This window comes from Rhamphochromis sp. 'chilingali' (assembly GCF_963969265.1).
Source record: "Rhamphochromis sp. 'chilingali' genome assembly, chromosome: 4".
Taxonomy (NCBI): Eukaryota; Metazoa; Chordata; class Actinopteri; order Cichliformes; family Cichlidae; genus Rhamphochromis; species Rhamphochromis sp. 'chilingali'.
In genome coordinates this window covers 14,549,555-14,565,216 of record NC_137948.1, presented here as the reverse complement: position 1 = coordinate 14,565,216, position 15,662 = coordinate 14,549,555, and the positions used below count along the sequence as shown (strand labels likewise).

Here is a 15,662-nt window from a genome sequence, read left to right as displayed (position 1 = left end):
AAATAGCCCAGTCCTATCTACACCACAGCAGGACAGCTTGAATTCACCTCCAATGCCCCTGCCTTTCCTTCCCTTCAACCTGGTTTCCTAAACACAACAGTATAACTACTTCCATCATATCTCCATCATACCTGTTTCTTTATCAGCCATAGTCCCTACATTTAAAGCCTTCGTGCTGTCTAAGCAGCTCTAACCTGTTTATCTGTGTCAATATCTGCATCCTGTGGTGTATAACACTAGACAGGGACAACAGATTTTTAAGGTTATGTGAGCAGCAGCATTGCAGTTCAGTGTTCACTCTGTTACTTGAGTTTCTCCTGGGCAGGTTGTGTAGAGAGCTTCATCCTCCCTCTGACGTAAGGAACAGCCAATGCTGTGGGGAGTGTGTTTCTTCTGCAACAATGTTTTGGTGGGTGGTACGTGTCAAAGTAATATCCACATGAATGCAGGAGTGCGATTGTGACTACTTTGTGATTGGGTGAATGATACTTGCGTTAGTGCTTACTATTACTATTACTATTTACTTTTTTAGTGGTCTTCCACTTTTCCTCCTTTCTGCTTGCTATATGTTCAGCATCTTTTGTCCAAGATATCCACTACAGAAGGACGAGAACGATATCAGAAGGACACCTCAGTCCTTCTGATGTACTTACTTGTAATCCTACCCCTCGTGGTACTGTTGTTGTCATTGTCTATGGAGGTTGGAGTATTGGTACCAGTAGGGGGCGGTACGTACCAATCGAAAGGCACTTCCGGAAACAAAGAACGAGCTAATGTCCAATCAGAAGACTTTTCACTTTCAAACGATGGTTCCTTCTCCCAGTTACCGAAAACCACAACAAAACGGATTGTAGCGCTCGGTCCAGGCGTTTACAGGACTCTCTTTTACAGCTAGTAGATTTTTGTCAGCCCCATCTGCCTGCTGCAGACAGCTGTTTCATGGGAACCCAGGAGGGAGAGAGAGGTAAGGCAGAAGACCCTCCAACTCCGGGGAAAGCTAATGACACGTAACGCTGACTTAGAGCTAACGTTAGCACACGGTTAAAGTTGCGACTCCTCACTTGTTAGTAAGCCTGGCTGATATAAGCGATTTATCCATATATTATAGAGAGAACCAGAGATGAAAACGTGGGCTCTGCTTATGTTGTTTTCTTAAAATGTTCACGTTCGTGTTAGCAAACATTAGCAGTCTTAGCTAGCTACTTTTGAGTTGTCTTAGCCGGTGAAGTTGCGTAAAAAACATAAAATATAACGAAACAGATGGCAGACAAATTTAGATAGTTTTTTGATTTCAGGACAAAACACGACTACTGATGTTATTTATTTAAAACTTAATTTGTTCCCATCAAATCAACAGTTTTAGCCGGCGGCTAGCGTAGATAGTAGGTAAAGACTACCCCCGCCCCGCTCTCAGACTTAAGTTTGCCGGGGGCGGTCGTGATTGAGGCAAACTTAAAAGGCGTTGTGATAGAAGAACCACTTAATGTCATTGAAATGAGTTGTACAAATGTTAATTAAACTCTTCATGCTCGATAACCTCGATGTATTTTTTTTAATTAAAGCGAGTTTTCCACTCGAAGTGATGACAAGGGCTCTGCTTTTGTAATTTCTTTTATACTCCATGATTACGTCAGAGAAATAAGTTCTCGAGTTGCTGTTATATGAATGAACGTGACTTCTCTTTTTTTTGTCTACAGATTGGGTTGATGTGGCAAATGATCTTCTCAGCAAATGTCACGTAAACCTGAGGCTGAAGAAACTTACGGACTGTAATGCAGATGTTTTCATTGCCCTGTATGAGAACATCCTGGGGGAGAAAGTTCCAGGTAAGAAGAAGTTACAGATCTGGCAGATGTCCACTTTTACATTTTTTTTAAGCAAAAGTGTAAAAATGTCTCTGTTCATACCTTTGTAACTCAGTATCTTGAGATTTTGACATGTCTAATGTCTATAGATGGCGGAGCATGGGGGGCATTACTGTTGCAGGTAATCATGTAATCAAGTAAGGGGGCTACAGTCTTAAGAGAAATTCCAGTTCCAGAGTTAACAGTACTATGGCATTAATCAAATTTACAATCTTTTAAACAATACTGACATTACAATCGTTTAACAAAAGTACTCACAGTATTTGAGAAAAACCTGGATAAATAAAAATTTAAAAACAAACCAATTCAAACAAATAAAAAAACTGGACTGCACTTGCTACAGGGAGTTAACTGAACTTTCATGGAAGGACAAAAGTAAAAGACAAGATGTGCTAAAAGGGAAATGAGTGAATTATTGCAAAACATATAATCCAGAACAATAATTGTTTAACTTTCATTATATGTGGAAGCAAAAGTTGTAATTCAAATTAAAATAAAATTATTGCACAGTCCAACTATGACTTTAGTTGGGAGATTAGTTTTGTAAGATTGCTTTCTAAGACCCTGTTTTCTTTATTGTTAAGTTGAAGGGGGAAGTTCAGCATGTATGCATTAATTAATTCATTGAGCATTTGGTTAATCAGATGCTTGTTTGTTTTTTATATGTTTAGATTATATTGCAGTGCCATGTAGTCAAGAGGAAGATGTCCACAATGTCCAATGTGTGATTGATTCTCTGTCCTTGGATTACCTTCAAATCAGCCTCTCACATATTACAGGTAAGAGAAAAAAAATAATTTGTAAAAACAAGGAGTTAATAATATAGGTTTAAAATTTTGAATGTGCATGTCAGAGAAGCGCAAATATGAATCACTGTTTCACATCTGTGCAACATTAACTTAAATGAAGTTGAGATCATCATGAAAGTCATTCAATTTGTACTGCATGGCAGATGTTGCAGAAACAAGACTTTAATGAGTATGAGTTTGTTTTCAGGAGAAAATGTTGTCAGAGGGGATAAAGAGTCGGTTAAGAACCTCTTGGAAATCTTTGATGGCCTCTTGGAATATCTGAACGAGGAGATAAATGACGGGTCGCCGAACAGTGGTAGGAAAATGAAATTGTTGCTTTTCCCTCATCTTTTCCTCATTTGCTTTTACTTTGAAAGGCAATTAAAACTATATGATTTCAAATGTCTATAGTGGCACAGCTTAGTGTTTCTAAAGGACTTTTGTAGTGTTTTTATACATTATAAAATGCTTTTTGTTAGGAGGCATAAAAGCTGCACTCCTGCCTCTCTTTGTTTGAGTAGAGTAGTTAAGTAGTAAAATTACAATCTGTCTTTTTTTTAGTGTTTGTCAGACATTTATAACTGTGACTCTTTGAGGTTAGCACTTTGACATTTGGTGAGGGGGGGTTTCTGACTCTGTATGAGTTTGTTTCTCTTTAAATTTCCATGAAACATGTTGTTATCACTACTTTTGCTCTCTTTTAAATTAGTGCCTTTTCTGTTTCTACCTCTGTCATTTGCAAAATTCATGTTTTTCAGAGGAGCAGAATGGCAGTCTCAGTGAGGATGCACACGGTGACATCAATGATCCGCCTGGATGTGATGCTACAGAGCAGAAGGAGACAAAGCTGGAGGTGGCGTCCTTGTCATCGAGTGCAGAGTAAGCACAGACATGTTTTATAGACTTTACACAAGTCTCAGTACAATGTAGAAGAATATTACTGTTTGTTTTCTTCCCATGAACCAAAACACCACTGACAGACAGGTCTGATATTGATGACTCAGACCGCCATCATTCAGCTTTAGAGCACATCCTGCTCTACACCCTGTTGACACAGCAGCCTTTTAACAGCAGTGTAAATAATAAAATGTTAATGGCTGTCATAATAGATGAAAGACATCAAAACATGTTTGAGTTTTTTTATGGTGCTGTTTGGACCACTGCTTTATTAATTCTCTTCAGAACTCTTAATATTCATGTTTTTTTAAGAATAATAAGAAATGAACAAAAGTACTGATACAGCACGTGTCTGAGTCATTCTACACACCCGTTATAATTACTGGTAATCTTTTCTAAGCCTTGTATCTTAAAAATATAATTAACTGGCATTTTAATGTCTAAGTTTAATTTTTTTCTAGACTTCTTGTGCTGCAGTTGAATTTAGTAGAAATTTGTCCTTATGGGTTGCCCACTCTAATCATCTGAGAAAGAGAGATACGCACGTGCTGTGAAGATTACAGAGGTGGCTTGTTAAAGTTGAAAAACTTGTCGGTAATTAATCTGATACAGTCTGAATGCTCTCATTATTCAGGTCTGCCGTCCAGTCCAGTAAACAGTCCATCCACTCCTGGAATGGTGAGGAGGTGGGGTCAGCCAGCGAGCTCATCGGGCTGGGCGTGTCTGCGCGCACATTCATAGATAAAAAAGAAGGTAAGGCTTGCTTTGCCTCAATGACAGTGATTGTTTTGGGGATAATACTTTATTTCTTTGTACATATAACAAAAAATTATAATTTTCCACAGTTTCTTCAAAAAATTTTGTGTTTGATATTTTGGAAATGTATAAGAAGACATAGACAGTTTGATGCTTTATTAAAAGTCCAGGTGAGCTACCTTTTAATCCAAGGACTGGCTGTCCCTCCCCCAACCTCAGATGCAGCAACCACCTCTGGTCCTGTGGACAATGATGAAGCTCCACAGACTGAACCAATATACTCAGCCATTGCACTGCAGCCACCAAACCAGTCCAACACTCCCCACACTCCCATTGTAGGCCCTCACTTACCCGATCAACTCCCCACAGCTGCTGGTGTCAAAGAACAGCACACAGAGGAGGAAGTCAGCCTCATCACTACAGAGGTATCCTTTAAATACAGTATGATAAGGTTGAAGTGTTTTATGTGTTCTGTCTGCTGTGAACTGCAGTTTAAAACGACATGCAAAGTTTTACAACTGGTGTGTTGTGTTAATATTCTATACTTTTCCTATCATACACACACTTCCCACTTTGGTGACTCCAATTCAAATAAAGGAAGGATGAGCTTATGCTGACTTGGCTTCTCTGACAACATAAGTTACTCCAGTAATGCACTTCATTTTGACGTTCACATTTTCTGAATGTCTTCAACATTCACTTGCTGAACCTTTATATATATTTGTGTTTTGAGTATCTGTTGTCTGCAAGCAGAACTTGGTTATAAGATAATATCTGCTAAAAGATTAGCATTTTTCCAGCATGTTTCAAGTCGGTTTACATCTGTTCATCACTTAATGAGGAAGTCTCTGGAATCAGGAAGTGCCATGTTTACACTGTTGTGATCTGTAAAACTATCTATGCTAACAGGTCTGACGTGAGTCTGACCTTCTACAGCACAAAGTACACAGAAACAAGCACCAAGTTAATTTTCCCTTATCTTTCTTCTGAGTAGTTTTTTTTGTACTTTGATTATCAGCCCTTATATTAGATTCTAAAAAGCCTTCTTAGGTTTCTGATTATTTCGTAGAGTTGAGTTTTGAGTGCTGCAGATTATGTTTAGTGCTAAATCTAAGTCTTTGTAATGAATGTGAATGACTTCTGCTCAGTTTTGCCTAAAACTCTTTATGCTTTCTCCTTATTTTTTCACTCCTCTTTTCACAGACTTCAAAACTAGTGGCTGAAACTAATGGACTACAGTCTCCTACCCACTGCCAGTCCCCTGGTGAGTCAAAGCACACCACAGTCGATAAGGACACAATTTCAAGTGAATTGTGATGAAAGTGATGAAAACATGATTGGAGATTAAGTGAAGCATCACATAGTTTTGTTTAATTTTCAGCTGTAAGTGAGAAATCTTCAACCAGCCAGCAGAGAGTTGAGACAGAAGTGGAGGGAGAGACGCTGGAGGTGAGAGTGCAAGCAGTAAGACTTCACTTGTACCAATTTTACAGTTTTAATATACCATCTAATGGTAAATTGTAAACTTGTGTGCTAGATGTGGTGGTTAATTAGCATGTACAGTAATACTCAGATACACAGTTTAAGTCAAATTGACGCTTTTCTTCTTTCTATTCTTAGCCGACTAACGGAGGTCCCAGGAGGGTTTTATTCCGAACACAACCAGATGTGCTTTTCCTCACCCTGCAAGATGGAACGACACCTGCCACCCCTTCTCCACCAGACACTGAAGAGGAAGATGAGGAGAATTTGAGTTGCACACGAAGATTAAAGGACAGAAGGATACACTGTAGAGAAAGAACTGCTCTCAAGGAAGACTTTGTAACTCACCCTGAGAGGTAAACCGAATAGAAGAAAGCTATGGGGAAAAAACAGAATCTATCACAGATTCAGATTGTTATGTGGAGGCAGTGTGGTGAATGTTATGCTTTTGATTTCCTAACTATCTTCTTTATGCTATATATTATTGCCCTGGCCAAGCAGTAGCAGGACAGCACAAGAGGATTTTGAAGAGCCTCTGTCTTATAATCGAAAAAGGAACAAGCAGGCAGAACAAGAGTTGCATGAGATATCTGAAAACCTCTCCCATCGACTAGAAGAACTCGATCAGGTATGTTTGCATTTAGTTGACTGAAGTGATCAGCGAGTTCACAACTCAGTTGTGTCACTGTTCTCGAGTGAGTACTGGTTACGATATTTTAAGTCTTGTGTAATTAATGTAGATGCTTAAACGAGTTCTGGGGGAAACTGGAGAGTCCACCGAGGTCAGAGAGGAGGACAAGCAGTCGCACCACAGCGACAGCATCATGGAGCGTCGCAGGACTTCAAGACAGGACACAGGTGTGCACACATTTTTGAGCACAAACTTTGTTGTTGTTCTTTTCAATTTTGACAGTAAACTACTAACAAATGCCACAACTTTTATTATTAATTTTTACCACATCACATTGCCTGGTTGGTGAAAAAAGGATTTCCAGTTGATTTTAAAAATCTTGTTGTAGGTCTTTATATTGTTCTTAGAAAATACTATCTTAACTAGGGATGGGTACCGGTGTCCGGTGCCATGATGGCACCGGTTCTGACATAAACGGTAGTAACCAGACCGAAAAGCAGCGCACATTTCGGTGCTTTATTTCGGTGCTTTTTTTTCCTGAGCTGTGATACACTTTTAGCCAATCGTTTTACGTTTCCGAGGATAGTAGGCGGGGCCAGGTACGTACATTCTGTTAGCGCAGAGCTACAGATTAAAAATGTCCAAGGCGAAGCGGTTAAAAGTCTGGCTGTACTTCACAGCAAAATATGCAAACTCAGCAGCAACAAGTGCTTTAAGCTGATACTGTGATACTGTCAAAGGAGGTAACACCTCGAATCTCATGAAACACCTGGCGATGCATAGCGTTTTTTTAAAAGCCGAGAAATGCGCCGTATTTGATGGCAGCAGCAGCCGTTCTACTCTGCGTGAGTAGCTTAATGTTGTTCTTGTGTGATTTACGTTGAGTAGGCTAACGACGTTATTACATTAATGCATAAGGTGAACTAGCAAACACTGTCGTAGTTACATGCGGCTGTCTTCTTGTTTGATGGCAGATACTCTCTTCACCCTGGCCAAAAAGGCTAAAATGACCAAAGAAGAAGTGGAAAACAGTTAAACATGAGAGGTTTTTGGACAAAGTTTGTGTTTTTTCCATTGTTTAAGCACTGCTTCCAGCCAAGAGTGATGCCATATATGCCCCATAGCTGCAGAAAAGGCTAACATTGTTATCTTTTTACAAAAAAAAACAGCTGAACATGAGAGGTTTTTGGACAAAGTTTGTGTTCTCCATTCTTTGGCACCGGTATCGGATAAAACCTAAACGATACCCATCCCTAATCTTAACCATTCTGGATCTCATGCAAATTAATGAAATTGGTGAAATACACATTTAACTGTTTCAGGAGCACCTGATTTTGAGTCTACCCACCGAGCACGCTCCTTATCCCCTTCCCCTCCACGAGTCCGTCGTTCCCTGCAGGGACAGCTGGAGGATGTGATGGCAGAGGCTCTTAGCTTGGATGATGGGAGACAGTCCAAACTCACAGCGTCTGATCGATCAAGGCGAGGAGAGCTACACCACAGACCATCTCACAGAAAACATGACAAGGTACAGTACTAGTGCACTAAATATTACAAGATAATCAATTAGATGCTAAACTGACTTTTAAGAGTAGTTAAAGGACAATAATGATCAAATTTAGTCATGAACGTTTTTGCAACTGAAAAAAAATGTCATATTTGGCAAATATACTGTGCAAATTTAAAGATGCCATACGCAAATGTGAGCAATATGGTGAAGTTGCTTGATTACTTTCATATGCTTTGAAAATAAAATGATTATTTCTCTTTTTCAGTATCTGGAGAACGAAGCGTACGAGGAAGAGCTAAAAAGATATGAAGAAAAAGAACGTAAAGAGTTAGATAAGGCTCGCATCAAAGCTCAGGAAGCTGTAAGTTATAAATCTACGGTTTTCTGTTAAAGATTATTTAATTATTAAAAAAGTAAAACCTACCCTGGGTCCAAAAAAAAAAGAAGAAAAAAAAGATGGTATATTCTAAAAAATAGGTAGACCTTTGAGATAACATAAGTAGAAAAAAAAATCTCTAATGTCTGCGGAGGGAAAGCATATTGGTTCACTGAGAATACAAAGTTGAATCTATTTAAACAAAAATCAGTGAACTATGGTACAGTAAATGTTTTGGGATGCATTCAAAGAAAATTTCCAAATAAGTAAATGAAAAAAAATTACTAGAAAAATAAAAACTCCCCTTAATTTTAGGCGTATTTTACTTAAGACTTTTATAAACATAAACAACAAGATTTCCCTTTTAAAGCAGCGGTCCCCAACCCCCGGGCCTTGGACTGGTACTGGTCCGTGAGTCGTTTGGTACCGGGCCACGAGAGTTGAGGCTCGTGTGTGAAATGTATGGTTTTCAGGGTTTTTATCGGTTTTCAGCGTTATTTTGTTATCGTTTTTATCGTTAACTCGGTTTTCCTGGGTCTTTTCACGTGTGTTATGAATAAATCTTCTTTTTTTTCGGTACCGGTACTAGTTTTATTTTGTTGTATTTATCCGCGACACCTTAAAGGCCGGTCCGTGAAAATATTGTCGGGCATAAACCGGTCCATGGCGCAAAAAAGGTTGGAGACCGCTCTTTTAAAGCAATATGTCAAAATGTTAAAGAAGCAGTTATATTAATCTCTGTGAATCCTTCTGTTTAGTTGTGAGCGTAGAGTCGTTTGTTCTAGTTTACTAAACTAGGACTGTGTGTGTGCAGGAGCGAGAATACAGAGAGGCCATACTAAAGGATGTTTCGCCAGACCCCAGACCCTCACCAGCTAAAGTGAAAGCTCAGCATAAATCACAGCGTACTGCACAAACCACTCCAGGGCAGAGACGACTGGAGGCTCCCAGGAAAGCTCCATCAAGTAAGTTGTGGGTGAGGCTGAGGGTTTGGAAACTGTTCTGTTTGGCTGTGATCACTCAGCTTTAGCATTAACCAGTGTTTAGGTTTTATGAATGTTTGTATTTCGGGCTGGCTGGCCCTCTGATAATCACAGAAATAGCACTTCTGGTAGATTCAGAGGTAAGGACACCAAGTGAGTTTGCTGCTGCAGCACTTTCTGTTGGACATTAGGCAAGTCTTCATCAGCTGAATGGACTCCTCATCTACTGTGTAATGTGGAGCTTTTCTGAAATGCATCAGAAAAAAGAGCTGAGAAACAAAAGGACTGATCATCTACAGATGGTGAAATACAGGAGAGGGTGGAGTGGAGGATGGAGTTCAGAGTACTTGAGTATAGTTGAATGATGTAAAGCAAAGCTTAGAAAGAGTTGCTGAATGTGATCACTGCTTACTTAATTCTCTGGCAGATTTACTTGAAGGTCTTTAAACTAATGTCAGGATGCTAATGTCTTTATAATGGCTTTATAACTTCATAGCCTTTAAATGGTTGAAGATATGGAACGTTTGGCAAATTGATTTTAGATTGAGAAGAAACAGATATTTTTTAAAAATGGCGAAGGAAAAAGTGTTTTGGTGATGGGTCTAAATTCAGAAGATTTGGGCATGCTGAAGCAATGATTCTCTTTTGGTGAGTGTTCTCGTTTGTGTGTTTGTTGTTTCCGTTTGTCAGTGGGTTGCTTCTTGATGCTAAGAATGAAGATGAAGAGACTAGCCTGAAACATTTGTGGACATTTACCAATAAATTGACACAGATATTACAACGCCTCTGTATCTTCCACACTACAAATATCACATGTTATGCATGACTATTACACAGGTTTGGCTGTGTAAATCATTCATAGCGATGCACAGAGAATCCAAATTAGATGGAAGTAGATTATTCACCAACGCCCGTGTGCATCTGAACTGACCTGACGGTTGGTCCCTTACTTCCTTGTCGCCATGGCAACAGTACCAACCGAAAACACATACTTTAAGACAGACCGGGTCATAATGTATTATTGTTACACTCAAACATTGCAACTATTCTTTCTGTATTTGCTTTTGTTGTGTGGAAGTGAACCTCTGTTATTGTCTGTCTTTCTTTAACACTCCCCCCGACTTTGCTAGAAAAAGTAATGAGGTCAAGGAAAACAATGCTTTAGGAAATATCCTATATCCTGTGATCCTCGGATAATGAGTGCACACTCATACCAGATTTCAATTCGCTGATAAATAACATTTACATAACTTGCACCACTTCTAAACAGAGAGTTAGTTTAATTTTGTGTGAGAGTTGTTCTGCATTCTTGTATTCTTAGTTTAACCTTTAAAACTGTGGTTTTGAGTTTTTGTTTAATCTAGTTTCCTTACTGGGTTCCTTGGGGATGGTTCAACTAGTATCTCTTTTTGAGCCACAGGTTTCTATCTGAGATTCAAAAAGAGAGAATCATCAGCTGCATTTCCTGTAATTTGTGGTAGTTTTTCCAGACATAAATGTTGAGTATCTTGTGACTTTGTGATGGCTGAAGTTTCCACCCCTTGGGCGTGTAGGCACATAATGTTGACATGTAAACCTGATGATGTCCCTCTGAAGAGCTACTCACTGTGTCTAACTTTAGAATCTGAAGAAAAGATGAATATAGGACAAGTAATGACATTCTTGTAAAGCCCCACATAAAAAGGCACACACACCAGGTTTGATGTTGGCTTCCCTGTTTGAGTTGTAAACAGAAAAAGACTTAATCCAATTAGACACGTTTCTGGTTAATCTGCTTTGGAATGGGTATAACTTTTATTCTTATTGTAGTAAATGCCATCCGTGGAGTCTAATAAAAGAGACGGATATGTTGAATGGAGGATTGCACTGAAGTACGTTAGTTGTTAGTTTGTCACAAACAATAAATAAATGTTCTTCTCTGTGCTTCATGTGTCTCTACAGTGAGAATAATGGAGAATGAGCTGCTCCCGGTGCTCCGGAATGAGTTGCCTCACCTTCACATCTCACCTCACGCCCTGGGTCGAATGTGGGAGCAGCAAATGCAGCAGGTGGACAGACTCCACGTAATGTCGTCCAATCACAGTCGGCATCGCAGCAAACTCTCCAGAGAGGTAGGACAGTGGTCATTACATGTCTGGTGCATTTTTGACCTGTACTAGATCATCTGATGAATGGCCTCATTAATAAATATGTAATTAAACTTCCAGTTGGAGGAAGCTCAGAGGAAACACGATCTGCTGGCTGAGCTCGTTCATAAAGGACAGGACCACAGCAGGCGCCTGGTGAGCTTTAACATATCAGACAGTTACACTGCAGTCCACTGCTGTCCCTTTTTCAAAACTAAACCTGATCCTACACATTTCGACCAAACATCGTCTGGTGCAGGTGCCAAAAACCTGGCAACACTGAGTAAAAATCATTTCTCAAACCTTTCAACATAAAAGACACCAAAGTCAAGCTGGCTCTGCAATGGCGTCCTGTTGCTGTGCAAAAAAAAAGTGCAGGACACATGCTCTACCTGCCTGTGCTGGACAGCATTTCTCTAACTGACCTTTCGATCATTTAGAGAGACTTCAAAGAGCGAATCCAGCAGCAGAAGTCGACGCAGAACAGGCTGAGGGACCAGAGACAGCAGATAGCTCGAGCCAAGAAGTACCACAACGACTATCATGTTCAGCACCGAGCCCGCCTCATGAGGGCTCGCACCAAGGAGGAGAGGGTGGGTACTGAAGGGACAGTTTAGGACTAAAGACAAGTAATTATTTACTCATAATCATGATGTTCCTCTTTGTTTTAAAAATGTGCATGCTGGTGCCTGATGTGATATTAACAAACTCACCGTGTGACAGCATAAAGACATTTTATTGCTGTAAAGGTAGAAATGTATCCACTGATCTCAGTTAACAAGCTGAAACAGTAAATGCTGGATTTATTTGACGGCTTCTACTTTCTACAGTGGACTTAATATCGTACCTACCATTGTACCCTCATCCATGTCCCCTGAGTCCAGACTGTTTCTGACTCTAAGCAATAAAGTTTGAAACGTGCCCTGAAAAATTCTTAACATCAAATACTGGTGTGGGTGTTTGAAAGGAGCAGTACAGGAAATTTGAGCCACCAGCTTATTTTCCCATTTTCAGCAGCTCCCTGTAAATAGATAAATATGAAAATGAAAAAAGGTTTACAACAGATATTTATAGTTACTGGACTGCTGTAGATTATTTATTATTTATCAAGTAGACTTCAGTAAAGTTTGGGCTAATTTGAGTGATGACTAAAGTGTGTCTGTGTGTGTTTGCAGATGTTTCGGCAGCTATTCGACGAGGGTTTGGAGATACAGAAGAATCGGTTGAGAGAGCAGAGAGCTTATGCCAGAGAGCAGCGACTGGAACAGCAGAGACGACACGAGGATCAGATCAAGTCCATGGAGAACTATTATAAAGATCAGGTAAGATGCAGCTTTCTGCCATTTCAAAATAAAGGCGATGACACACCCGTTCCAGGTGAAGTCAGTGATGTGCTGTCTCTCTTTCAGTTTTCACTGCTAGCTGAAAAACTTGCACAAGAGCGGCAGGACATCCAGGTTCGGAAAAAAGCTCAAGAAAAGGTAATTTATATACTTGTTACTGCTGCTTATTGTTAATTTAAATATTTGTTAGAAAGTAGGAAAATTCAATGTTCAAATTGCACCTGATCCCGTCAAAACGCATTAAAGAAATCAATGTAATTTGCTATACGGTCCAGCAGAGGGCACCCTTTAAACTCACCTGCATGCTCTGCAGGTAGAGAATGCAGTACCGCAGCAATTGTCCAGAAATCCAAACAAATAGTTGTCAAAACCAGGCAGCAGCATCAACTGTACATTTTTTTTTTTTTTGCACACCCAGTTTCTCACAACCATAAAAAGCATTTGTATAAAAGGAAATGCAGCGATTTGAAATTATTTTTGGTAGAAGTTTTTCAGGATGAAGCCAGAACTGGGTCCCAGCTGTAGGACATCCAAGAGGGAATTGTATAAACTGTGTATAGAGTTTTTATGTGATTTCATGTGAATCCACAGATTTTCCTGTGCATGGTATGCAGCATATCAAAACTAAATATATTACACTGAATTTTCTCAGTCCACTCTTAGAGATCCTCATAAACCACAGTTCTTTGCTGTTGCACTGTAGTCATGGAAACCGCAGGACAAACAACATACACAGTTTATATGCCAGAAAACACAAATGATCAATCATTTAAATAATTTAAAGATTTACAGTTTATTTTCTTTCTTTTTTTCCCCGCAGGCACTGCTGAAGATGAAGCGAGAGCTGCGTTCCAGGATGGAGCGTGAAATCGGCGAATTGCAAAGAATCATAATCCAGAACAACGAGGACGACTACTTCCAGGAGCTGGAGATCCAGAGGCTGCGTAATCGGGTTCGGATGGCCTCCTTCCAGTACAACACTAGCTATCTGCACTGACCAAGGAAGACTCGGGTCTGACTGGTTTGAATCAAAGGACTTTCTGCCATTCACAGCCAACGGTACGAGAACTCGATGAACAGTACGATCTACTAAGGCGTCCTCCTTCAGAGCTTTGCACAGGAAAAGGATTTTCTCTTTGTAAGAACTTGTTCATGTGCTGATTATTGATTACTGATGAACTGAACACACTCTGACTAAATGTAGCTATTGGCTAGTTTGGCTAGCTCTTCCTCTCTCACCTCAGCTGCTGATCTTAAAAAGACACCTTGGACTCTTTCTGGGTGGGTTTTTGGTACTTGATAACTAAGAATGTTTTAACTCCTTCACTGTGCAGTCTTTGTGTTGTTAATGTAGCAAAAAACCTAGCAATGTTCTTCCTCTTGCCAAATAAGGACCACAGATGCAAAGTTAAGTATGAACGTCACAGACTGACGACTCTTAACATTTTTCCTTTTATGTGCAACATCTTCCTTAATATTTTAACCATGCCAGTGGATTATTTATTTTTTAACTTTAATGTTTGGATTTTAATTAACCTGGTTTGCTTTCTCATCACCGGGGGTAGCGATAATCAGTCTTTAATGATCCTTTAATTTCCTCAGCTCAATTGTGATTGTTTTTTTTTTTGTTTTTAACCTCAGCTGAACTTGAAAGCTTTGGACTGATGCACAAAGGTTTCCTCCATTAAAAACACAGTCTACTGACACTGTATCGTTTCTATGAGCACACACACAACGACTGTCAGCACCTATTAAATGTGTGAGTGTGACTTGAATGATACATAGATGCCTAATACAGTCAACTGAATGATCATAAACATACTGTGAAGGATGAAAGTTGCTGTTTTAAACCTGAGGTAAGATTTATTTATTTATTTTTTTGGTTAAAGTGAAGAGGAGACTGTGGCTCAGGACGTAGACTAGGTCATATATTAATTTGAAAGTCAGCAGTTCAAGTCATCCAGGGGCAACCTCTAGACTTCAATCCCCATGTTAAGATGGACGGCATTAGAGCATTAACCTCTTGAAAGCCTACCAGGAGTAACCCTTGATGATCTTTTCTAAAATGAATGGTTTGTCGTGTTTCAGGCCTGTTACATGACTGGATGTGCAACAGAAGTTAGTGGGGGTGGTCTCTGCCTATGTAGCTATTCTTGGAAAACTACGACCACGAAAATAGTTTCCAAACTCTGACTTTATTGATACGTGCTGAGGTTAATTGTTTGATCTCTGGGTAGTTTCCCCCTTCATAACAACTCTGAGTGAGGTGGTGTGTTTTTAAATAACTCATCCACCCGTGTAATTCGGTTAGGGGTGTTGGCACATTAACTGTCAGGTGTACTAGGCTCCATCAACGTTTGTGAGATTGATCAGCAAAAGCATTTAAAATCTCTGAGTGCTCTGTGGGAGTGGGCAAGTGCCATTAAACTACCAGTCCATTTACCATGGCATGCAGAGGAAAACTGGGAAATCTAGAGGCCTTTGGATATATTATCTCCTTCCTGTCTGCCCTTAGTTTGCATAATGATTTCCAGTCATTATGCAAACTAGTCTGGGTTAACTTGAAAAGGTTTTTTTTTTTTTTTTTTTAAAAAGGCATTGCCACTGATGGGTAACCAGGCAGCAGTCAAACTAAAATCACCTTTGACAGGGAAACTTGCTACTAATGCACACTGCTTGTAGCCATTGCCAGATTTTGGATTTGTGGATACTTATAAAGCAGTGGGGTACACGCCCCCCCCCCATTAAATTCACAGTTAATCGTACATCTTTAATAGCTATAAACAGACATAGAACTTCTCATTTTGATAACACCTTCCATACAAGGTAATAATCTTAAGCCCTCAGAATATCTGAGTGCTGGTTATCGCCTCCAGTCATCTGTTGCCAAGTAGAATAAAAT

General features: G+C 39.7%; 1 protein-coding gene across 4 annotated transcripts; it reads left to right on the top strand.

The window, feature by feature from the left end:
- The first annotated feature begins 771 nt into the window (after positions 1 to 771).
- LOC308395734 (centrosomal protein of 95 kDa-like) lies at positions 772 to 15,346 on the top strand. 4 transcript variants are annotated; one of them, XM_080880719.1, is made up of 21 exons: positions 772 to 964; positions 1,698 to 1,826; positions 2,537 to 2,644; positions 2,862 to 2,972; positions 3,415 to 3,535; positions 4,188 to 4,306; positions 4,529 to 4,734; positions 5,513 to 5,573; positions 5,691 to 5,758; positions 5,930 to 6,147; positions 6,290 to 6,419; positions 6,532 to 6,649; positions 7,745 to 7,950; positions 8,198 to 8,293; positions 9,123 to 9,273; positions 11,233 to 11,402; positions 11,499 to 11,573; positions 11,858 to 12,010; positions 12,593 to 12,739; positions 12,827 to 12,898; positions 13,581 to 15,346. In XM_080880719.1, the coding sequence occupies exons 1-21, from the start codon at positions 940 to 942 to the stop codon at positions 13,755 to 13,757; spliced, it is 2,661 nt and encodes an 886-aa protein (XP_080736845.1). In that variant the 5' UTR covers positions 772 to 939; the 3' UTR covers positions 13,758 to 15,346. The 4 variants fall into 4 exon arrangements, with proteins under 4 accessions (XP_080736845.1, XP_080736843.1, XP_080736846.1 ...); XM_080880717.1 differs by having other exon boundaries at positions 5,691 to 5,773; XM_080880720.1 differs by having other exon boundaries at positions 773 to 964; positions 6,293 to 6,419.
- Positions 15,347 to 15,662: the final 316 nt, after the last annotated feature.